Source organism: Leopardus geoffroyi, chromosome B2 (genome assembly GCF_018350155.1).
Source record: "Leopardus geoffroyi isolate Oge1 chromosome B2, O.geoffroyi_Oge1_pat1.0, whole genome shotgun sequence".
NCBI lineage: Eukaryota > Metazoa > Chordata > Mammalia > Carnivora > Felidae > Leopardus > Leopardus geoffroyi.
The window spans coordinates 132942131-132967915 of NC_059332.1; the positions used below are offsets into that span (position 1 = coordinate 132942131).

Consider the following 25785-nt stretch of genomic DNA (forward strand, 5'->3'; position numbering starts at 1 on the left):
GTGATTTTATTTTTCCTTTTTTTATGCTGCATTTCAGTTAGGTCGCTGAATAGTGACATTCATTCATTGCTCCTAAAAGATATTTTTAAATCCTAGTTAAAGGGAAGACTGGATTCTTAAAACATTAAGAATATAATGTTTTAGGGGCGCCTGGGTGGCTCAGTCGGTTAAGCGACTGACTTCGGCTCAGGTCACGATCTCACAGTTTGTGAGTTCGGGCCCCGCATTGGCCTCTGTGCTGACAGCTCGGAGCCTGGAGCCTGTGTTCTGTGTCTTGCTCTCTTCTCTCTCTGCCACTCCCCTGCTCACGCTCTGTCTCTCTCTGTCTCAAAAATAAATAAAACATTAAAAAAAAAGAGTATAATGTTTTAACTTGTTCCATTAATAATTGCAATCATTTCCTGCCTTAAATTCTGTCTTTTGTTTTTGCCTATTTGTATTATCATTTATCATTCATACAAGCTGATTGTTTTTTTGTATAACAGCTTTATGGAGTTATTTTTACATACCATATAATTCACCCTTTTAAAGTATATCGTTCAGGACTTCTCATTATATCCACTGAGTATGCAATCATTGGCATTTCTTAACTTCAGAACATTTTCTTTACACCAGTAAGAAACCCCATACCTAGTATCAGTTGTCCTGCCTTACCCTCTTCACCCAGTCCTTCACAACCACTCACCTACTCTCTATTTCTATGGATTTATTCTGGACATATCATATAAATAGAATCATGTAATATGTAGTCTTTTATGATTGGCTTCTTTTACTTAGCATAATGTTTCTGAGGTCTATCCATATTGTGGCATGTATTAGTGGTTCCTTTCTTTTTATGGCTGAATATCTCATAGTATAAATACACTGCTTATTATTTAATAATCAGTTGATGGACATTTGGATTTTCCTCTTTTTTGACTCTTAGGAATAATGCTGTGAACATTTGTGTAGAAGTCTTGTGTGTATGTATATTTTCATCTGTCTCGTTTATATTCCTGAAGGAGTGGAATTGCAGAGTCCTATGGTAACTCTGTGTTTAACGTAGAGGAATTGCCAATTATTTTCCAAAGTTGGTTGCACCATCTAACAGTAGTCCTACCAATAGTAATCAAGGATTCTCATTTCTCCACGTCCTCACAAACTCTTGTAGTTGTCTTTTATAATCATATTAGAGGAGGTGGAGCGGTATTTTATTGTGGCTTTGATTCACACTTCTCAAATGACTAATGATGTTGAGCATCTATTTATATTTTGGCTCTTTGTGTATCTTCTTTTCAGAAATGTCTATTCATATCCTTTCTCCATTTTTTATTTTTTAAATGTTGGTTTATTTTGAGAAAGAGAGAGAGAGAGAGTGTTTGCAGGGGAGTGGCAGAAAGAGAGAGAGGGAAGATGAGAATCCCAAGCAGGGTATATGCACTGTCAGTGCAGAGCCTGACACAAGGCCTGACTCCACGAACTGTGAGATCATGACCTGAGCTGAAACCAAGAGTTGGACGTTCAGCTGTCTGGGGCACTCAGGAGCCCCTCCTTTTTCCATTTTTAAATTTGATTTTTTTTTTTTTTTTGTTATTCAATTGTAAAAGCCCTTTATATTCTGGATATTAAATCCTTAATCAGATACGTGATTTATAAATTCTCCTATGTGGATTTTTTTTTTCATTGTCTTGACGATGTCTTTTGAAACACACAATGTTTTTAATGTTGATGAAGTCCAGTTTATCTATTTTTTTGTTTTGTGGCTTATGCTTTTGGTATTGTATCTAAGAAACCACAACCTTATCTGAGGTCACAAAGATGTGTGTTTTCTTTTAGGTGTTTTATAATGTTAGCTCTTACATTTAGGTCTCCATTTTGAGCTAGTATTTTTTATAGAGTGTGAGATAGGGGTCCAAATACATTTTTTTTCATGTGAATATACAGTTGTCCTAAGGCCATTTGTTGAAAAGAGTATTCTTTTTCTATTGAGTTGTCTTGACATCCTTGTCAAAGTCAGTTGATCATAAATGTTTATTTCTCGGTTGTCTGTTTATTCTATTGATCTAGCCATACGGTAGCTAATTATACTAATACCACACTGTCTTGATTACTATAATATTGTATTAAGTTTTGAAATTGGGGAAATGTGAGTATTCCAACTTTGTTCTTCTTTCTAAAGATTGTTTTGGCTGTTCTGGGTCCCTTTCCACATTAATTTTAATCTCATTTTAGGCTCAACTTGTCAATTTCTGCAAATAGCTAGGATTCTGACAGAGTGTGTTAATTTTATAGATCAGTTTGGTGAATATTATTCTGTTCCATGAATATGGGATGTTTTTTTCACTTCGCTCTTGTTTCAACAATGTTTTGTAGCTTTCAGCGTACAAGTCTTGCATTTTGTTGAATAAATTTGTTCCTAAGTATTTTATTCTTTGAGATATTGTAAATGGAATTGTTTTCTTCATTTCACTTCTCAGATTGTTTATTGCCAATGTATAGAAGTACAATTGATTTTTGTATATTGATCTTGTGTTGTGTAGTCTTGTATTGTGCAATCACAACCTTTATTTGTTCAGTTGGTTTTTTTGTTGTTGTTTGTTTGTTTTAGGGAATTCCTTAGAATTTTCCATATACAAGATCATGTCTTCTATGAGTAGAATAGTTTTAGTTTACTTCTTCCTTTTCCAGTCTGGACACTTTGTATTTCTTTTCCTTGCCTGTTTTCCCCAGCCAGAACATCCTGCATATGTTGAATGGAAATGGTGAGCACTAGTGGACATTGTCTTTTTCCTGAGTTTAACAGGAAAGTATACATTTTAATCTTTCAGCATTAAGTATGATGTGAGCTGTGGGTTTTTCCATACATGCCCTTTGTCAGGCTGAAGAAGTTCCATTTTCCTTGAGTGTTTTATCATGAAAGGGGGATGGATTTAGTTAAAGGCTTCTTCTGTGTCCACTGAGATGATCATGTGATTTTTGTCTTTTATTCTACTAATACAAGTCTGTGATTCTATGGGCTTTTGAAGGATAGGGTTGTTTACTCATTTTAATATCTTGCGTAATTTGGTAAGAACAGTTCCTCTCATGTAGCTTCAGTCTCTAAAATGTTTGTAGGCTGATCATTTTACACATGAAAACATTTGTAAGGAGGCAGTCTCAAAATTTTGACTATAATTAGAATAGAGAACTCAGCTTTTTGCTAATTCTGCTTGGCTATAGTGTTCTACTATTAAAATTAGTAGGTATTTGTTACCGTGAACTAACATGAGGAATGAGTCTGAAAAAAAATTTTTTTAGTGTTTATTATTTTGAGAGAGGGAGAAAGTACATGAGCTTGGGATAGGCACAGAGACAGGGAGAGAGAGAATCCCAAGCAATCTCCATGCTGTCAGTGCGGAGCCCCACGCTAGGGTTCAATCCCAGGACAGTGAGATGGTGACTTGAGTGTAAATCAAGAGTCAGGTGCTTAAAGGACTGAGCCACCCAGGTTGTCCCTGGAAAACATTTTTTGATTGGTGTGTTGCTTTTGCCCAGTTGCCTTTATAATGTTTACTTGCTACTAAAAGTTGCATTTGGTCTAATTTTATAGTTTTAGACCAGTCTGACTTTATTTTGTACTCAGGTAAAAAATATTATAGATGTTTCTTCTGTTTTCATTCCCTGGTTTTAAAATGAGTGAAAGCAAGTCGGGAAGTGACATTTACATTCTAACCAAGGCCCATGGATACAAGAGCACCTGGCTGTTGGGAGTCCCAGACAGACCAGGTCCGACCACTCTCTTCTGACAAAATCAAAGCAGAGAGACGAGCGGAGGTGAAACAGGAAAGGAATTTATTTCCATGAGGCTACCACAGGGAATACAGCAGGCTGGAGTCTCAGACTGTCTTCAATGTGCTTAAAATACTTCAGGAAAATGTGGGACAAACCTCAGTGGGTACACGCAGGTGGGCAGTAAAGGTCAGGTTGATCATTGTCTCAGGGTCAATTCTGTGAGCTCTTGCTGGTGTTGGGGCAGTCCCTGTTGCTTGAGGGGTAGTTTTGGTTCCATCATGGGATGCTTTGCCCAGTGGGTCCTTTGCTTGAGTTAGAAGATAAGCTGGAAAGAAGAACTTAACAGAAAGTACTGATTAAGGTCAAAATGGAGATAAAGTCCTCGTTTAATATGTGAAAATTGGCTCTTTTTTGGTGAATTAAGCCTTGGTGATTTATATATAAATATTTGTATGCATATATGTGTGTGTTGCTACTGGATTTAGCTTGCCAGGGTTCAAACCCAGCTTCTTTATTAAGTAGCTGGATGGCCTTAAGTAACCTTGTTGTATCTCAGTTTCCTCTTTTGTAAACAACAGAGCCTATAGTAGAGGTACTCTTGTAAGCTTATACATATATAGTACTTGATACATATTAAGTGTTTAATAAATGTTAATTACTGTGATGATGTACTTAAAGGCTCCCTAATTCCTCCTTTCTTCCTCCTGTTCCAAAATACAAAACAAAAAAACCCATTTAGACAATTGAATGAATGTTTATTTTGAATTTGAATTTGATTATATAATGTTATATAACATTAACTGGTTTTGGTCTTTTTTTCTGTTTATCTTTCCAATTACCTCTTTTTGATTATTCTTCAGTAATTGCTAGTTTCATCATGTTTTGTTTTTGTTTTTTTTTTCATCAAGTATTTCTTTTCTCCCTGTTGCTTACTTAGAGGTTCATACCTAAATTCAAAGACTTTGATTTCAACCTGATTTAGTCTTGTCTTCTGCAGCTCTTATTCAGGAGTTATGATGGTGCTTGTTTGGACAAAACCCATAAGTAGTTGTGCACGCAGTTTGTGGCCTGTGTCATGGGCCATATAAATGAATTGGTTTACTCCAGAGACAAAGATGACAGTAGGATTAGGTAGATACCCTAGCTCTTGATAGGCGAGCAGTAAAAAAAACAAACAAAACAACAACAACAAAAAAAAGAGACTAAAGGTATCCATTATAGGAAGATAAGACCATTTTAAAAAGAGTACACTGGAGTTCAGAATTATAAGGTAAGCTATATTGACACCAAGAAATACTCAATGTAGCCTTACAGTTTGCCTTTGTCTTATAATTGATTGCTGCATATAGAAAGGAGCAGACACCATTATAATCATAGGTATAACTATATTAGGAATCTAATATAGTCAAAGTTGTTTTTTTCTTACATTATGATATGTCAACTGTAGGGTATCTTTAATTTTTGTTAAAGTAGTGAATATACCAGTTAAATAATGATAATGGCTACCATTTGGGGAGTACACTCTCAGTGGTTTTAATTCTCATCATAGTTCTGCAAGCTAGGCTAGATAGGTATCTGCATCTTACAGATAAGAAAGTGGAGCGTTGTGATAATTCTCAGGTCACAGCGAGTACTGGTGGAGCCGGCATATGAACCGACTTGAAAGTAGGTGTCTTAATTAATTCTCAGTGTGCCTCAGATGTTCCTGTGGCACATCAACAACAACAAAACAAAAAAGGATACCTAATTAGGCTACTTCTCAGGCAATTTGGGTTTGTAAATTTGCAGTAGAGCTGTGATTCTGACACACTGCCAGGATTGAGAACTACTTGCTTTGGAACTTAGTCTTTCAAACCAATATTTTTTGATTATATGTAAGTAATTTCCATTCCTTAAAATTTTATTTTAAGCTTTTTGTTACAATGAAGTAATGACTTAGGATTTTTTCCCCAACACATGGGACTTTTATAGTATCAGGATCCTTCAGGGCTGGCTGCAGCATAGTACTACCTTATCCAAAGGAAAAAGGAAAGAAATCAGTAGTAACCTTGAGAAAAAGCACTTATCTGAGCCTCAGAATTATCATTTGTAAAATATGGATAATAACTACCTTTCAGAGTTACCGTGAAGATTAAGTACAGTTATGTATTTAAGATACAGAGCTTAAAACTTAGTAGATAGTGCTTCTTGTTTATTAAAGTATATTTATCATCTTAGGTGTGAGTATATTAATATTAATGTCATAAAAAAGTGCAGTTTTTCTGGCCATACATAGAGTAAGAACAAACCTTTCTTGACCTCCATGTAACCGACTTCCTGGACTTACAGATACTTTCCAGTCTCTATGAATAAAATATTGATTGATGCTCACAGCATGCTGAAGTTTTCAAACCATTGGGCCCTAATTAGCAGAGCTGCTTGCTTATGCTTTACTTAACCAAGAATCGGTTCTGTGTATTCCCACATCTGTTTGTGCCTGTTATATTTGATGTTATAATCAAGCAATTAGTTCACTTTAAGAATATATAAACTGATGAAATGTGAATACAAAATGGAGGGTTTTTTTTTTTAAGTTTATTTATTTGAGAGAGAGAGAGAGAACATGAGCAGGGGAGGGGCAGAGAGAGAGAGAGAGAGAGAATCTGAAGCTGACTCCGTGCTGTCAGTGCAGAGCCTGGCATGGGGCTCAATCCCACAGACCATGACATCATGACCTGAGCCAAAGTCAAGAGTCTGCTGTTTAACCAACTGAGTCACCCAGGTGCCCCAGAGGGTTGGACTTCATGAAGGTCAGTCACCTAAAATTTCTCTGATGCTGTGTGTATAAGATAACAGTAAATGATCAGAAAAGAAATAGATTCTATGTGAATGCTACACTTAGAGTGCATTGCCAGTATCTTTAAAGTTCCATTTAAAATATTAAACTACAAATCCTATACCGGGGTAGTTATAGCTATGTTTTATTTAAGAAAAACAATTCTGAACTCTAGTATTCAGTTAAAGAATACTTTAGGGGCGCCTGGGTGGCTCAGTCAGTTGAGTGTCTGACTTCAGCTCAGGTCATGATCTCGCGGTTTGTGAGTTCGAGCCCCGCGTCGGGCTCTGTGCTGACAGCTCAGAGCCTGGAGCCTGCTTTGGATTCTGTGTCTCCCTCTCTCTCTGCCCCTCTCCTGCTCACACCCTGTCTCTCAAAAACAAGGAAACATTAAACACTTAAAAAATATATATAGAAGTGTTTGGATAATATCACAAGATATGCAAAATTATAGATGATTTCTGAAAAATATGACAGGTAAATAGAATTTGTATGATTTTTCATAATAGCTCACATTTTTCATTAACTTCTCATCTGATAATAGGAGAAGTTTTACTCCATGTAAAATGAGAATTTTAGAATATGCTGATTGGTGCCAGCAAGACTAATTTAGCTGGATGGATTAGAATTAGACTCACTCTGCTAGCTAAAAAGGCAGAGTCTGTGCTGTCATCCTGACAAAAGAAATGGATGAACAGACATGTAGGTATTTCTTTCTTCGGCCAAACAGGTATGATTTGGTACCGTGCCAGGAGAGCCATTGAAATCTAGCTTCCTGTAGATGCTTTTGGGCAATTGCTGTAGTGAAAATAGTACTGTTAATACTGATGATGATGATGGTGATGGTAAAAGTTTAAAGATGTTTAAAGAGTAGGGTAGTATAAGCTAAACATGCATGATTAGTCTATTAGTTTATGAAATATTAGAACAATTAATTGCTGGCAATAAAATGAACAAAATCCCTGGAAAATAAATATCTCCTAGAAAAACTTATAGAACTCAGAAGGAAAAGGTGCATAGAAAATAAGAATTTAACTTTTAGTGTGATTATTTTTACTTAAGAACCCTAGGGGGCATGTATTAATAGAATATAGGAAATAGTCTATATACCTGAATATGGCATTGTATAAAGAGAGCTACAGTTTTATTAAATCCCATCATATCTTAGTTTTAGGTATAAATTTTTATTTTCAGTTAATATTTATTAACTAGTGAAAAGTAGATTAGCAGCATATTAAAATGGCTAATTTCTTATGTCAAGTTTATGAAAATAAAAAGCATGTAACAATGTCTGACACATAGTAAGTTGTATAAGTGTTTGGATTTTTTGTTTTGTTGTTAGCATACCTTAGTATTAAGAGTATAGACTCGGGAGCCAGAATGCTTATTCAGATCGCTCCTCTGCTGCTTTCTAGTCGTGTGACTTAAAAGTTACTTGATTCCTCTGTGCTTCAGTTTCTTATTGTTCATAGGGGAGAAACTATATATTCTTCATAGATTATGAGGATTAAATGAGTTAATATATATGACATGTTTAGTATAATGCCTGACACAGAAAATGTGTGTTTATTTTTATTATCATGGGGAAATTAATAGAAGTTTGCATATTTTGTATTCAAGCCTGTTGTAAAAGATTGATATGTTCATTGGTAATATAACATGCCACAATTGCAAACATAGTTACGTGGTTATATTAACTTACACTATTGAAAAATAACACTATAGGTGTGAACAATGCCACTAAAAAGATTGGCTCCAAAAGCATTATTCTAAAATGACATGTCTCTGCTTTTCAGGTTTGTTTGCTGTCTTGGGCAAAATTGGATGTTCTGCAGATCAACTATCTTTTTTCTTTTTATTTTAAGGGAAAGAAAAAAAAATACCTGAGCCAGAGTAAAGTGTATTAAATATATTTTGTGTTCTGTATATTGTTGTTTTTGATAGTTCTTTTGTTTTCTAGAAAGAACAGCTACTTATTTCTTCTAGACCTATAATCTCTGAGACTTCTGATTATGAGCAGAAGCTAGCTGATTTGATTGATGTGTAATAAATGTAACTCTGAATCTCAATCTCAGTAAAAAGCCTGAATTGAATATCAGGTCATTGGAATGTTGGTCTATTATATAACTTAGCAATTGCTGTAAAAAGCCCACGCATACCATAGACTCCTTAATGAAATTAATCACAGCTTTGGTCGTCCAGGAGTAGAATGTTATTGTCAACATGACAGTGGAGCTGCAGTAATCCAGCTTCAGTTCCTGATTAATGAGGTTAGTGAATTGCTTTAATCTGTCCTACTTATATATGAAATAAGGGCACATCTGGTCTTTCAGATTTCTTGCATGCATTCATATTTAAATATTTGTACAAAAGTGAATTTCTTAAAGATCAGAGCTAATAGCAGTTCACTTTATGGCATCATCATGGGAAGTTACATAAATAATGTAAGATGTTTCTCAAGACAGTGTTGCAAATAGAATGGAATAAGATGCTACATTTAAGTTTTATTTCATGGATATTGAAAGTTATGTAATGTTAAAATCTGTATTAAAAAACTGTTTTTAGAGATTGAGTTTATTATGAACGACAAAATGTATTTCTCTAATAAATTGTTTGAAATATAACCAGGAAACGAAAATCCATTAGAAACTGGTTATTGTCCAAAATTCTTGTTTTGTCACTTACTGGTTCAAGTAATTGATGATGCCTTTCTTTTTGATGGAGTATAAAGTTAGGAAGGAGCTCAGGAAACAAATACTATTTTATCAGCAGTGTAGACAGCATGCTTGCAGGTTTTAAAAAAAGTTTTTGCCATGACATGGAGCTGGAGAGTATAATGCTAAGTGAAATAAGTCAGAGAAAGAGAAATAACATATGATTTCACTCATATATGGAATTTAAGAAACAAATGAGCAAAAGGAATAGAAAGAGACAAATCAAGAAACAGACTCTTAATTATAGAGAACAAAGTGATGGTTATCAGAGGGGAGAAGGGTGTGTAGGGATGGGGGATAGGTGATGGGCATTAAGGAGCGCACTTGTCCTGATGAGCACCAGGTGAGGTATGGGAGTGTTGACTCACTATGTTGTACACCTAAAACTAATATAACACTGTATGTTAACTAACTGGAATTTAAAAAAGAATAATAAAAAGTTAAAAAATTAAAAATATGAGCAACACTGAGAATGATGTTTATTGTATGCAGTGATGGGCAGGAAAAGCTGGTCATAAGAAATTACTCAAGAAAAGTCTCTTCTATCTTCAGATGTGGTGATAGTCTGTGGACGTTCTTTTTGCCCTCAAGTCCTTAGGTTCCGTGGAATAAATTCTTAAATATATATGAGTGGAAAAAAAACAATACTTGATACCTCTAACCTTATGTAAAATGTTTTTATTTATATCAGAATATTAATATGCAATTGTTTAGGCTTTTCAGGGTCAGAAGTGTAATTTAAAAACTTCAGTGTTCTGTGTAGAATTGTGTAATAGGTATTGTAAAATGTTAAAGTACAAAAGAAATCATAATATAGAAAGTTGTGGAACCCTGTTAGGAGGACTCAAGATTAGTTTCCTGTTTTTAAAACACTTTTGTTATGAAATAATTCTATTAGCAGTTAGTTTCAAAATAAAGAGGTCCTGTGTGTACTCCACCCAGCTTCCCCCAATAGTAACATTATACGTAACAATAGTAAGATCTCAAACCAGCAAAATAACGTCCATATACTACTATTAGCTAGACTATAGACCTTATTTAGATTTCACCACCAGGTTTCTACATGCACTCGTGTGTGTGTGTGTGTGTGTGTGTGTGTGTGTGTGTATGTGTGTGTGTGTGGTTCTGTGCAGTTTTATGACACATATAGATTTGTGTAATGACCACCTTGAACAAGATACAGATCAGTTTCATCATCATAAAGAAATTCCCTAAGGCTACCCTTTTATAATTGTGCCCCTTCCTGCTCTCAGTCCCTAATCCCTGGCAACCATTAACCTGTTCTCCATCTTTATACTTGTGTTAAGATTATTTCTTAAGGCTGTACATGAACCAGGGCACCTGGGTGGCTCAGTTTAGTGTCTTAATTTCGGCTCAGGTCATGATCTCACTGTGAGTTTGAGACCTGTGTCAGGCTCTGTGCAGACAGCACGAAGCCTGCTTGAGATTCTCTCTCTCCCTCTCTCTCTGCCCCTCCCCTGCTCACTTGCTTTCTCTCTCTCTCAAAATAAATAAACATTAAAAAAAGAAGCTGTACATGAACCAATGTAAATAACATATTGCAGATTACCTATACACCTAAATTTTAGAAATCTAAATCTAGTTTATGTTGTCATTTGTATTACAGGGTTCTTTTTTAATAGGAGTCATCATAGAGTTCTTGGATGTGACTTTTTATTTTACATGCTCGAATGTTACTTTTTGAGTACTTGAAGGTGATGTTACTGTTTTAAAAATGCTTTTCAAAATATGAATATTTAAATGAGGTTAGATATGGAAATCTGATCATTGAGAGCAGGCATTTGCTTTTGTTTTTAGTAAACCATATATATAGGTAAAGGAGCCATCAGAGGAGGTAGTCAAGCTGTTATTGCCATTCTGGCTCTACATCTCTTCCTGAGATTTCAAAACGGTGTGTACATCATGAGAGAGAAGTTGACATGCTGTGAAACTATGGTGGAAATAAGAATGAAGAGTACAGATCTTTGATACTCTGAATCCTTTGAGTTTCACTGCTTCAAAATGATGTATTTTTTATATATTTTTGTTTATCTTTTTTTTTTTTTTTTTTTTTTTTAGGGAGAGAGGGAGAAAGCGTGAGTAGGAGAGAGGAACAGAGGGAAAGAGAGAGAGAATCCTGAGCAGTTCCGTACCCAGTGTGGTATCTGACACAGGGCTTGATCCTACTACCCTGGGATCATGATCTGAGCTGAAATCAAGAGTCGGGTACTCACCCAGCTGAGCCACTAGGCATCCCTGCTTCAAAGTGATATTAGATAAGACGATGCTTTCTAGTGAAAGGGAGAGTATGTGGACTTTATTTCTGCTTACTGGTAGTTATGTAGCAGTAGGAATTACACAATAGAGTAGCCTCCATAGAATTGCGAAAGGGGAAAGGCCTTGGAGAGATGATTTAATGTAAATTTTGCCTTTAGAGCTATTTTAATCCTCTTTGATAAATGAGAAACTCTTAGGTTAAAAAAGGGGATTTTAAAATTTCTCATAATAACCTAAATGATTAGAACTGCAAATCCTTTTTGAAATTAACATAAATTCTTCATATCACATTTTTTAAAGTTTATTCTGTCAGTAGAGATGAAAAGTATCTGACTCTTTTGAGGAAAACATGCGCATGTCTTAATAAATCAGCCTCAGTCCAGAGATGCTTAATCCTGTTCACACATCAGAATCACCTCTGAAGATTTTTATAAATACACAGAGGTCCTTGCTCTGAAAATTCTGGTTTGTCAGGTCACAGGTGAGACTGAGCTTCCTGTGTGATTCTCACCTAGGACCAGAGATTTTCTTCTCCATGCTTAACAGGATTTAATACTATCAGATATTTTAACTTTCTAAATTGGTTGATTGTTCAACCCTTTAAATATTGAAGTTGGAGTGTGCTAAATGCTATCTTTATTTTCTGTATCATTCTAGTAGTAGAATTAGGATCTAGGCATAGTACATTCAGAAGAATTTGACTTAAGCCAAATAAAATGCGAAGGTTCCTTCATATTGTATTTTTCTTTTACCCAAGGAAGATGTACGGTAGTGGTCAAGCCACCCAAATAGTCTGACCTCTAATTTTATATAGCTAGTTATCAACCTTAATATCCAACTAGATTCTAGTATGCTTGTAGTGTATAAGATACTAAATTATACTTTATTGAAGTTAAAACATTTCTTACACATACATATACATGTAACACACCGTTTTACACCTGCTGTTTAGAATTTGGGTGAGGCAAATATTTCTCTAAACTAAACCTATTGGCAGAAAGTTTTGAAGTCTGGGAAGATTTTTTTTGGCAGCTCTTTAGTAGCTTTAGTGTTTGCAAAATATATTCTGTGTAAAATGTATTACATTTTATTTTTAAGGGAGCTCTCGTGAGTGCCTTGGCTGATGACACCTTACATTTATGGAATTTACGTCAAAAGAGACCTGCTATATTACATTCACTTAAATTTTGCAGAGAAAGGTAAGAATTCTTTGTTATCCTATATATAAGATATTTGTTATTCTATTTTGAAATGTTTTCTTTGAATTTTATTCTCTGATTTTATTTTTTTGTGATAGACTTTATGCACAATCTAAAAAATAATTCAAAAACTTCAAAGGATATACAATAAAAAGCAAGTTTCCTTCCTTTCCAGACCCATTTCCCTCTCCAGAGACACCACATAAATTTGTTTTGTGTCCTTCTAGAAATACTTAGTCTGTGCATGTAGGCAAAAATCTCTGTATATAGCTCCTTTTTTTTTTTTTTTTTGCATAAAAGGGAAGGCATTATATATTCCTTCTATAATTTGTGTTCACTCAATAATATATCTGATTGTTAACTATTGGACACAGGCCAGCCTTCCTTTGTTATTTTCACAACAGCATGATATTCCATTGTATGGAAGTACCCTAATTTAGTCAGTCTTCATCAACGGACATTTATATCCTTTTCTCTGTGCTGTCCGTTTCCTCTGCTGTGTTGCGATGTTATGTTACATATATGTCTTCATCCATTTATTCAAGTCTATCTGTAAGGTAAATTCGTAGAAATATAACAGTTTGGTCACAGAAATCTCGTGTATGACTTGTGAGCTTTGTGCTATGATTAGTAAGACCTTGTTTTTTACTTTCTTAATTCCAGTATAATGAACACACAGTGTTATGTTAGTTTTCAGTGTACAATATGGTGCTTCAACACTTACGTACATTATTCAGCACTCATCATAAGTGTACTCTTAATCCTCTTTCACTTACTTTACCCATTCCCTCACCCACCTCCCCTCTGGTAACCATCAGTTCTCTATAGTTAAGAGTCTGGTTTTTTGGTCTTTTGTTCATTTGTTTTGTTTCTTAAATTTCACATGTAAGTGAAATCATATGGTATGTGTCTTTCTCTGACTTATTTCACTTAGCATTATACCTTCTAGATCCATCCATGTCGTTGCAAGTGGCAAGATTTCATTCCTTTTTATGGCCCAGTAATATTCTACTGTATATTAGACCTTTTCCACCCTAATTTGACTAGACATTCTCCCATATTTTATTTTTTTTTAATTTGTAAAATTTATTCAGTTTGAGAGGAATAGAGAGAACACGTGTGAGTGGGGGAAAGGGAGAGACAGAATCCCAAGCAGGCTCCATGCTGTCAGTGCAGAGCCAACTTGGGGCTCAATTCCATGAACTGTGAGATCATGACATGAGCCAAAATCAAGAGTTGGACGCTTAACCGACTGAGCCACCCAGGAGCCCCTCCCATATTTTCTTATAATGCTCTTAAAGTTGCATTTTTGTGCTAAATCTTTAATTCATCTAGAACTTACTTCGGCATGAAATAAGAGTAAAAAATATAGCCCCCCCCATTGCTTATGAGATACATTTTTCGATGTATATATAAAAATGTGTGTGTGTGTGCGCGCACTCATAAGCAGGAGCAGATGTGAATATATATGTATATGTGCCAAAGTTAAGAAATATGGGTCTATGTAGTATCTAAATGCAGTGAGGTTAGTGTCTTTAGACCCTGTTTTCTGTGAAAGCCAGGCATCAGACTGCCCAATGCATATCCAAGGATCAGACCATTCCTGCTTTGATAAATGTTGATCTGTTCAGGTTATATAAATAGGTCAATTTGTAAGTCTGGGTTTTTGCCCACGGTGACCCTCCAAAGTAGGCAAGCTAAAAAGGCTGGTGAGAATATAGCACTTCAGACTTCTTTAGCCAACACCAAGACCTGTTTACACCGTGTGGTGTTCAGAGACCAGAGTTGGCCGGGATCAGTAGCAAAATTTGCTGTTGGGCTACATCTTGCTTGGGAAGATAGATCATCTTAGTAACTTGGAATCATGGTTCTGCTTCTTCCAGGAGAGGGACAGAAGTGAAGGAGGAGTTAATGGAAGGAGGGAGGGTGACATAGGGCAGGAAAAGCAAACAGTTAATGTTCAGTTCTTTTCTACCTGCTAGGAATAGGGCCAGCCTCAACTTGCCAGGCAGAATTCCTTAGTCTCCTTGCCACCTGGATCGCAGGGGGAGTCCTACATCAACTTCAGATGCCATCAAGCAGGTGGAGATAGTGATAGACATCTTAGTGCTAGTGCACATCTTGTCAGTCTCATAGCACCTGCTGGAAATGGAAGTATAGGTCTAGCAGAGTTGCTGTCTTCCTGGTGTGATTTTACCCGCCCCCCGCCCCAGGGCATTCGACAATGTCTATAGACCTGTTTTGTCACAGTTAGAGGAGGGAGGGGTGAGCAGTGCTACTCGCTTCTAGTAGATAAAGGCCAGGGATGCTGGCAAATATCTTACAGTGACAAAGCAGTCAGTCCCTCATAACAAAGAGTTTATCTGGTCCAAAATATCAAGAGTGTCAAAGTTAGGAAACTGGACTCTAGCACATCACAGTGATTTCATTTGGTCCATGTAGTGTTGTGATCTGCTACCCACTGGAAGGATGCTGATGCTACCAGGATGTAGAATTCCAACAGAAGAATGCCTGTGATACCTCAGTGCCAGTGGCCTGTCCATATTTCTCACCGGGACACAGGAATGTAGCAGTATGTGGTCCAAAATCACAAACATATACTGTAGGTTATTATGGTATATCTCCATGCAGAAAGGTCTGAAGTTCAACGGGTTGCAGAATAGTCACAGTCCTATGATGGTCAGGTATGAAGTGAGTCTCTTCAATAGTGCTTCCAGGGATGGTCTCCAAGAAATTCTGGTAAAAGTGGGTAAAGAATGGCGAGTTCGTCTATAAGGTGCCTGTAGGCACAATCTTGACAAACAGAAGGCACCTTTGTGTGAAGTACAAAAAAGGAGCCTGTCTTCTTGGTGAATGCAGCCTCACAGAGTCCACCACTACCTTCCTGGGTCGGGTGCTATTATGCAGGGCATATTCTGCACAGTTGTATGCGATGGTCCTAAAAGTTACAAATGAAATAAACTGATAGAGTTCCCAGTTTTGAGTTTTGTAATAGTCTTTACCCACCTGACCAGCAGAAATTAGTTGGTCCTGTTCAAAGTTCAACTTCCCCTTGGACTTCATTAGGGCAATACTTGTTCCTTGAATATCCCCTTAGCATGAGATCCTCTAGGATAGCTAGACTTGTATGGCAGCCATTGGACCTAAAATGTTAAGGAATGGGCTTGATGTCTCATGGATGAAGCTACTTATGTTCTCTCAAGGCTGAAGTTCAGATTTCTTCAAGGGGCGGGAAGGAGAGAGGTAGCAATTGGGAGGAGTCTCACTTTCTTCCATACTTAGCTACAGATGGGGAGAGGAAGGCACCGTAGAGGTTTCCTCCAGCTCTAGGAACATACCCTTGGTGGCAAGACTTAGCTGCCCGTCAGCCTGAGCTCTCTTTCAGGACTGTAATCTGTACCTGGATGGAAACCTTCTGTTAGAGCACCTATCTCTAGGTAGGGGAAGGGACAAAATCTTGCCATGCCCTGCTAGTCCTTCCATCTCCCACATTTGTAGGAATCTATCCTTTTTTTTTTTTTTTTTTTTTAATTACTTTACATTCAGTTTTTATATCTGTGTCCATCAGGATAGTCTGTCTGGGTTATGCTATAATCTTAATGACTCAAGTCTTAATGACATAATACAGCAACAATTTATTTTTGCTTATATATACATCCTCTGTGGGTTTGCTGGAACTCTGTTCCTTTTCATTACCACTATTCCAGAACCTGGCTAAGGAACAGCCGGTCTTTACAACATTGCCAGTCACTATAGGAGGGAGAAAGAGACTGTGGTGACGCATGTGTTGGCTCTTAAAGTTTCTGCCTGGAAATGACACATCTCTTGCACTCTTATTTCATGGGCTGTGGGAATAAGTATCATGGCCATCTCTCATTTCACTCTCATCACCAACAATTTTAAAAAGCAGGAAATCTTGTGAATATTTTTAATGACTACCAGAGTGCTTATTTTTATTCTTGACATCAAAGTACAATAACGAGTCGCCTAGTTGGTTTTCTCCTTATTTCACAGTGGATTCGGCCAACTTAATAGTAAATTACTCCATTTCATTTTTATGCCATTTACGTTTTTACTTTTGAGACTAGGAAAGGTAGAAAACTATGAAAATTTTTATTTAATTTAAATAACGTTTCATTTCATTTCATTACATTTGTTAAATAATGTAAACTTTTTATCATAATATTGTTTTATTTTTGTAAGTAAATTTTCTTAATGTAGTAGAAATTTGTGAATGTAATGGAAACTATATGTAGTGATTTAAATTATATTTTTTCATAATATGGATTTTTCCAGTTTTGACTTAGAAATTGTGCTAAAATACACGTAAAATTGATTATCGCAACCATTTTTGAGTGTACGGTTCAGTAGTGTTAAGTACACTCACATCTTGTACAACTATGTAATGTGGGTATTTGGATAGAATTTCACTTTTTTGGTATTGAGGAAAATACCAAAAGAAATACCAAAAGAAAAAGAAATTGAGAGTCTCAAGTCTTAGTTTTAACTATATGAAATTGGGCAGGTTACTTTATTGCTTTGTGTGTTGGTTTAATGATTTGCAGAAATTTTTCCTCTTTGATCCATGTAATTCTTTATCATTTCTTTTCTCTCATATGTTAAAACAACTTCCTCTTATCCCAATTTATTCTATAGGTAATTATAGAATGCCTGTTATGTGCCAGCTTAATGCTAGCTGCTGAGTGTGCTTTGGTAAACAAGACAGACTTGGGCTTTGCCATTAGGATCTTGGTCAAAGTTAAGACGAGCTTAGCTTCCCAGATAGGCCTGTTAAAATGACATTTGTTCATAGTAAATAAATATGTATCTCAATTCCCGTAAATGATTTTGAGTTGGGGGATAACATAAACTTATAAATCTCCTCCTTGGTTAGCAACCTACGTATTCTGATTGTCAAGTTTAGTTCTTACCATACGTGGTTACTTAGCTTCAGATACGATTTTCTCTATCATTGAAAAGCATTGTACCATATTGGTTAAGAGTTTAGACTTTGGACCAAACTGCCTATGTAGAATCTTAGTGCATAGCTCAGTCACCTATTAACTGTATGAGTTTTGTGATCTGTAAAATGGATAATTATTGTCTCACAAAAGTCCCAAGGTGCATATTATAAAGTTAATACATATAAAATAAGTAATATGTACAAAGCATTTGGAACAGTGCCTTAGAAATCACCTATATAGTTGTTTTTTTTTAAAGGTATTGTATTTACTTAAAGTAATAATTTTGTAACTTGAAGTATCTGCATCAGCTGTACCAGAGATTTGACTTATTAGACAGTCTTTATAGAAACAACTAATTGACATTGGAAAATCATTAGAGCTGATGATATTGGCTCTGCATGGCTTTATACATGTAACAGAGAGATTCTTTGGCTTTGGTGGAAAATGAGAATTTGACAAGTAAAATTCTGTCTGGTAGGTTTTTTTTGTTTTAATTAGAGTATGTTCCATTTAGCTTCTCTGTTTGTTTATTTATTTATTTTAAGGAAGTTTAATTGGGAGGAGTTCATGGATTTATAAGCAACTACAACTATCCGTTCTGCTAGTTTTTTATCGCCTTGAACATGACCAGTATTCTCAACCATGTTAGAGCAGTTAAAAATATATGAAACATTTTAAGACTGAAGACTAAATTATAGATCTGGGATTTCCTCTTTAAAACCTTCTATTGTCTAATTATTATATCTCTAATAATTATCTCTAATAATTCTGTGTTGTTCATAAAACACTTTCACATAAATGTTATTTAGTCTCTGGGGTCAAGAAAAATCTCCCCAAGTGAAATTTCAAAGAGTAGAATTTTTCTCCATAAATATGTTAGACACCTGAATAGCTGAGTCTTTAATACTGAAATTAATGTATTTCTTTTAAGATATATTTCTTTTATTCTGACACATTTATATCTATTCATTTGTTATTAGATACAAGTACTGGTTTAGAGACTAAAAAAAGCATGCATGCATTCTAATGGTTAGCAAAATGCAATATTCTATGGAATACATTAGTAATAAAAAATTTCATCCTAACAATTATCAATGGTGCATCAGTGTCCAAAGTCCTTAAGAAAAGAAAATATTTCAGAGATGGAGTAATTTATTCAGATACTCGGACCTCAGTGGAGGAGTTGATGCCTGTAAGGTACTTCAGGAAGTGACTGCTGCTGTAGCATTAGATTTTCTTAGTAGCAAAAAATAAATTATTGTAGAAACAAAAACTGATTTATCCCATTATACTCTTAATTAAAATATTACTTAAATTTGTGCTTTGCATATTCATGAGGCTTATAATTTGCTCAGTATAAACATGAACAGGGCATAGCTGTAAAAGAATATTTGGCTAGCTACCAGCCCTTAAAATATCTGTACAGGTCTTCCAAAGATTTTGAATTAATTCACTGCACATACTGAATAAGAAAAAAAAAATAATCATAATATTGCAACAAATTAGAAATCTAGAATTATAGTTTTTGTAGTAATTGTGTCATATTGGCAAAATATTTCTCTTTTAAGTAGCTTAATGAAAAGTGTACAAGCATTAGAAATAAGAGTGATTTTGTGTGATGAAATTGAGGACTAGAACACAGTAATGGAATCGAATGCAGGCTGTTAGGAAGCCTGACAGAGGGTCTGCTATTCTGGACCTAATTCTAATCCAGGAAAGAGAATTGCTTGGAGTTCTGTGGAACTGATGAGTCATCTCAGGGATTATTAGAGAACCATGTCCTGAGACAAAATTTAAAAAGAAAAAAGGAAACTGTCAGTGTTTATTTAGAGGGAAGATGATTGTGATTTGATGACCTTGAGACTGTAAAAGGAAAAATGGTCAGGAAGTGTTGGATAGCTTCCTAGAAGAAAATTATCCATAACTAAGAAATTCTGACAAGGAAGTTCGGAGAGACATCCAAAGAGACTGGTCTAGTTACATAAGGGCCTTATGTATTCAGGTATAAAAAGATTGTATGGAAGGAGGGGGACACATAATCAAAGGTGAATATAAGAATAATTTATCTCTCTTAATGGGCAAAATGACCTAAGGCTTGTGAAAAATAATAAAGACAAAATAATGAATGAAAACAGTTTACTTTTTATGTTGAGGGCAAGAAAGCTAGGTAGATTAATGATTGGTACAGTCGGGACATATATTATTCCTCTAACTGTATTCATGCAATACTGGCTTAGACAAATTATGTCTTAGACTGCTAAAAAGGGTTGGCTCCTGTGCCATTATTGATTGGCCTAGGAGGAATATAGAGTGGGAACAGTGCTTTAAATTTGGAAATGAAAAAAAAATACACTTTAGAAGGTGAATGATGTTCAGTTCAGCAAACATTGGGTGCATTCTGTGTGCTAGGTATTGGGATAAGAAAGATGAATAAAATGCTTGAATAGCTTACATCAGAGCCCAGACATATAATAAGTATGACATAATGTGGATAAATGTCATTTTAGAAGTTTATGTTAAAAACCTAGGATAGAATAACTAATTCAGTCTTTCAACTTAAAGATATACTGACTTCTTTTAAGACAGAAGTCCGTCATCAGGACAATGCAGACTAAAACCAACCAGATTATCACTACACATCCATCAGAAGGGCTAAAACGTTGGCTTGGATGAGACACTATCGGAACTTTGCATATTCTGCTGGGATTGTTAAGTTTTAGTCACTTCAGAAAAATGTTTTGCAGTATTCACAAATTCCATAACCCAACAGTTCCTGTCCTAAACATATATGTGGGGTAGACAGAATTTTAAAATGGGTCCCAAGATTTCTGCTCGCTCCTGTCCACACACCAACTCCTAGTTATTTATACAAACACTACTTAACTCTAGGTGAAGGTTTTTTTGTAGATGTCATTGAGGTCCCAATTAATTGACCTTATGATAGGGCAGTTATTCTCAGCAAACCTGATTTAGTTAACTGAGCCTTTAAAAAGGACTAGATTCTTCCTGGCACAGGGTTCAGAGCATGACAGGGATTCAGTGCAAGGGATATTGTGTCCTACAACCACATGAGACTGATTTCTACTAGCAACCTGCTAAGAGCTTCAGAGTGGATTCTTCCCAGAACCTCCAGAAGGGGACACAGGAATGTCTCCTGGCTGATGTTTGGATTTCAGCCTTCTGAGTCTGAATAGAGGCTATGAGTCATGCAGTGCCTGGACATCTGACCTATAGAAACAGAGAATAAATGAGTGTTTTCTTAGGTATCAATTTTGTGGTAATTTGTTACACAGCAATAAAAAAAAAAAAAAAAAAAAAAACTAATACAGATTTTGGTACCTAGAAGTGAGGTGCTGCTGTAGCACATACCTAAAAATGTGGAAATTGCTTTGGAACTGGGCAGTGAATAGAGGTTGAAAAAAATTGAGCAATGTGATAGAAGTCTAAATTGCATTGAGTAGGCTGTAGGGCTCTAGACTTGGAGACTACTGCCAATGAGGACATAGAAGGGAGAGAGGAACATCTTTTTGGAAACTGGATGAAGTGGTTCCTTGTTATTTAGCGGTGGTGGGAAGCTTAACAGAAGTGTCTCCTGTGTAATGTGTAAGTGATTAACTTGGATATTTACCTAATGAGATTTCCAAGGAAAGGGTTGACGGTGTCACCTGATTTTTTTTTTTTTTTTTTTTGCTGCTTTATAGTAAAATGCAAGAGGAGAAAAATAAATTGAAAAAAGAATTATTAAAGGAACCAGGATTTGATGATTTAGGAAATTCTTACCCTGATCCAGTTGGTAAAAAAAAATATTTCTCAGTATGGCATAGAGAAAAAAACATGCAGGTGTGGCTGAACAACATTTTACTAAAAATCTAATGACTAAAGGTCCAAGTATTTAGTCACACAAAGAGCTCTTTTAAGAGATTGCAAATCTTTTTAATAAAACCAGAGAACCTCTAGAATGCTTTAAGATGCACAGTTTGAGAAAATTGTATAGCAGAATATTGCTAGCTTGGCCTGAAAGAGATAGTACAAAATGAAAGGAGGCTGCCAGCCAGAAGCAGTCTGATAAAACTACCTACTCCAGGCAAGTGCTATCTTGGATGAAAAAGGAAGGATGGTTAAGAGGGTGGAGCTGAGAGCTACAGAGGATTATTCCCAGACCTTGAAACCTAATTAAGAAAATCCCAACGTTTGATTTCAAAACTGTTAAGGACCAGTGACTCCTTTTTAACTTCCTCTTTTCCCAATTTTGAACAGGAATTTCTGTAACTGTTATCCTATGCTTGTCCCACCATTGAATGCTGAGAGTATTGGGGACAGATAATTTGTGTCTTTAGTTTCATAGGTCCACAGATGGACTGTAATTGTGCCCAAGAGCTATATCTAATGGATCCCAGTTGGGATTCTCGTATGCAGCAAATTTAGATGATGAGATTTGGGATTTTTTAGCTGATGATAATTTAAGGGGATTTTGGACTTGATAATGTAATTGGTTGAGACTTTGGAGATGTAGGGATCAAATGAATGTTTTTTGTATTTGGGAGGAATGTGAATCTTCAGAGGTTAAAGGGCAGACTTAGAGCCAGGATTCTAACATGGTTCCCCAAGGTGTTGTCCCCTGGTATACATACACCTTCTCCTAATTATTCAACCAATGCTAATCAAAGTGATGCTGTGAAGGGATTTTTACAAATGTAATTGAGATCCTAAAGAAGTTGACCAGTCACACATGGAGTATATCTAACTGGTTTTAACTTTGGATTACCTGACTTAAAATGGCAGCAAGTGAGTGGAATTAGACTGGTTGGTTTGGCTCACCTCTGGAACTCAGCCTCCAAAGGTATATGAGTATCTTGAGGAAGACATGGGTACTCTAATGAATATCTGAATAATGTTAGGAAGGAGTGGAGTGAGGAATGGATGTTAGGTAGATAAATAACCAATATCCATTATATTTAACTGCTTTCAAAATGAAGTTGATACACTTAAATACTTAGCATCCCCTAAAAGGTATTATAAGGTCTATGATTCTACTTATTACTGTAATTCATTTTGCTATGCTTCTCCCTTTCATTATGCATTAAATATAGTCTCCTTGACCTCATTTTTAAAAAACTTTTTAATGTTCTATTTATTTTGGGGAGGGGGGTAGAGAGTGCACACGTGAGTAAGAGGGTGAGGGGCAGAGAGAGGGGGGGACAGAGGATCTAATGTGGGCTCTGCACTGACAGCAGTGAGCCTGATGCAGGGCTTGAACTCAAGAACCATGAAATCCTGACCTGAGCCGAAGTCAGACACTCAATTGGCTGAGCCACCCATGCACCTCATGACTTTTAATATTTTTTTTAACGAATGATCCTCTCTCCTACCTGTTTGTATGAGCTGATCTCCCTGCTTAGAACACACTTAAGATTCTCTTTCCGTGGTTAACTTGTCTTTGTCATTTCTTTTACAGATTTTTCTGTAAATTCTCTAGCGTGGGTTTTGTGCCGGTTTTATGGCATAGTATGATGTATTTTCCCTAAAATAGCACATACGGTGCTTACTGTAATTGCCTTGGTTCCTTGATTGTCTTATAGATTAGAATGTAAACTATATGTTTTTTTTTAATTATTACTCTGTTTCCAGCAGTAATCTGGAATTGTAATGCCTGACATCTGGTAAATGCTCAAAAAATTGGGGATTGGTTGTTAACTCATTGTCTTTGCAGAAACAGGGGAATCTCTTCTTCTGTAAAAGGCATGGTGCTCCACAGACTGTGTTCCTTACCTGGGAGATAGGTTTAAGAAGTAAAGTCTTCAAACAGAAAAACATGAGAGTATTTGCTTTCTGTATAATCTTTATTCCTCCACTAATAGATCCCAAACTAGTTAGGTTGTTTGATTATCTTTGGAGTGCTATTTGGTCCTTGGCCCACAGCAAGGCTTTTAAATTTTTTTTCTTTTTTGGTAAAAAGAGTGAGATGGGAGAATAAAGAGCTTTGAGCAGTAGCTTTCTTTTTACTGAACCAGCATGCCTGGGAGGTATAGCAGACTTCCATCTGGAATAGTTTGACACTGATTTTTAAGATGAAGGTTTTATTTTTCTTTTTTTCCCTTACTGTATTAACACAAATTCTCAGAACAGTGTTCAATGATATTTTTGATAGCAAGTATATTTTTCTTAGTGATGATTTTAATAATACTGCCTTTAGGGCTTTACTATTAAGCATAACATAGGATGTTGGTTTAAGATTGAACCTTTTTTCCTTTAAGAGTTGGCTGTCAATAATGGAAATTAAATTTTAATTGGATGCCTTTTTAGCCCCTTTTTAGATTGTCGTGTGATTTCTCACCTTCCTTTTTTTCTGGATGGCATTAATAGATTTCCCAATACTAAGCATTCTTGTATGCTTGTGAAAATTTTGGAATAGTACTGATAGTTCTTTTATTATATTGTTAAATATGGTTCTTAATATTTTCTTAGAACTTTTACTTTTCAAAAGTGAGATTAGAATATAAGTTTTTTTCTGTAACTGTCAGTTTTGGGATCAGGGCAGATACTTCCTTCATACAACGAATTGAGTAACTTTTGTGGCTTTCTCCTTTTCTTTCTTTATCTTTCTTTCTTTCTTTCTTTCTTTCTTTCTTTCTTTCTTTTTCTTTCTTTCTTTCTTTCTCTTTCTTTCTTTCTTTCTTTCTTTCTTTCTTTCTTTCTTTCTTTCTTTCTTTCTTTCTTCCTGTTCTAGAACAGATAGAGAAATTAATAGAGGAATTACATGTTTGCAGAATGTTTTCAGAGTATACTTAAACTTTTTAGAACTGGATTTTTTTGTATATAATTCTTAGATACATCAATTTCATCGGTGGTTATTGATCCTTTATGTTTCTCTTGAAATTTTTTTATGATTCAGAATATCATCAGTTTCATTAAGATTAGAGGCTGTGTCTTACTGTATTCTTGTGTGCTTATATTAATTTTTATACTCTTCATATCATCTTTCTCTATTTTATCATATAAGTATTAAATATAATTTGTCAGAGGCTTTTGTATTTAATTGTCTTTTAAATGTAGTCATTTGTGGATTTGTTTTATTTTTATCTTTTATTGATATCTAACTTATTTTTATCTCTATTCTCTCTCCTATTTTGTTTTTAATCTCTTGACTTAAAAGTAAAACTTATTTATTTTAACTTGCTTAAAAATTAAAACACTTTAGGGCATGACGGTTATAAGATAAAGTCAGAGGATGGAAATTTGAACCTAAGAATTGTAGGGATTTTGGTGATGAAGACAGGAGAAAGCAGAACAATGGAGAGAAAAGTAGTGATCAAAAGTATAAAGAAATTTTGTGGAGCTAAAATATCTTGATTTATTTTTTATTTTTATTTATTTTGAGAGAGAGATAGACAGCAAGCCAGGGAGGGGCAGAGAGAGAGGGACACAGAATCCCAAGCAGGCTCCAAGCTGTCAGCGCAGAGCCCAACACGAGGCTTGAACTCAAGAACTGTGAGATCATGACCTGAACCAAAGCTGGATGCTTAAGCGACTGAGCCACCCAGCTACTGCCCCTAGCTAAAATATCCTTAGATTGTTAGGGCCAATGAATGCTCCAAAAACTGCTGACATACTGGAATTAAAAATACCTTAAAAATTATATTCTGACATTGTCAACTGTGAAAGAATTCAAAAAATACAGTAATCGTCTGAAATTCCTCCTCTTCCCCAAATAATCATTATTTCAGACCTTGTTAGAAAGCAACGACGTTGAATGTGTCTTAGTGTAAGGATAACTACTAGAAGGATACAAAATACATACTATTAAACTTTTAGAGGAAGAAAAAAGGAAATGAAAATGGAGATCAGGAAAAGCGAAAGTAATAGAAAAAATATGGCTAAAGATGGAAAAAATAGTTCAGCTATATCAGTAATCAAAATCATTGTAAATATACTAAATTCACTTGTTAAAATTTTGAAATTTTTGATTCAGTTAAAAAAATGCAGTTACTAAACTTTTTATAAAAGATATACCTCAAGCTTAATTACATAAAATTTGAAAGTATGTGGAAGGAAAAAGGGGAAAAAGC

General features: G+C 35.5%; 1 protein-coding gene across 4 annotated transcripts in view; it reads left to right on the top strand.

Moving 5' to 3' along the window:
• STXBP5 (syntaxin binding protein 5) overlaps positions 1–25785 on the top strand; it is a 173152-nt gene that overhangs the window by 18215 nt on the left and 129152 nt on the right. For all 4 annotated transcript variants that reach the window (XM_045499950.1, XM_045499948.1, XM_045499949.1 and 1 more), the window contains exons 3-4: positions 8754–8835; positions 12655–12755. In XM_045499950.1, coding sequence (XP_045355906.1) covers positions 8754–8835; positions 12655–12755 — 183 coding nt within the window. The remainder of the gene's footprint in view (positions 1–8753; positions 8836–12654; positions 12756–25785) is intronic.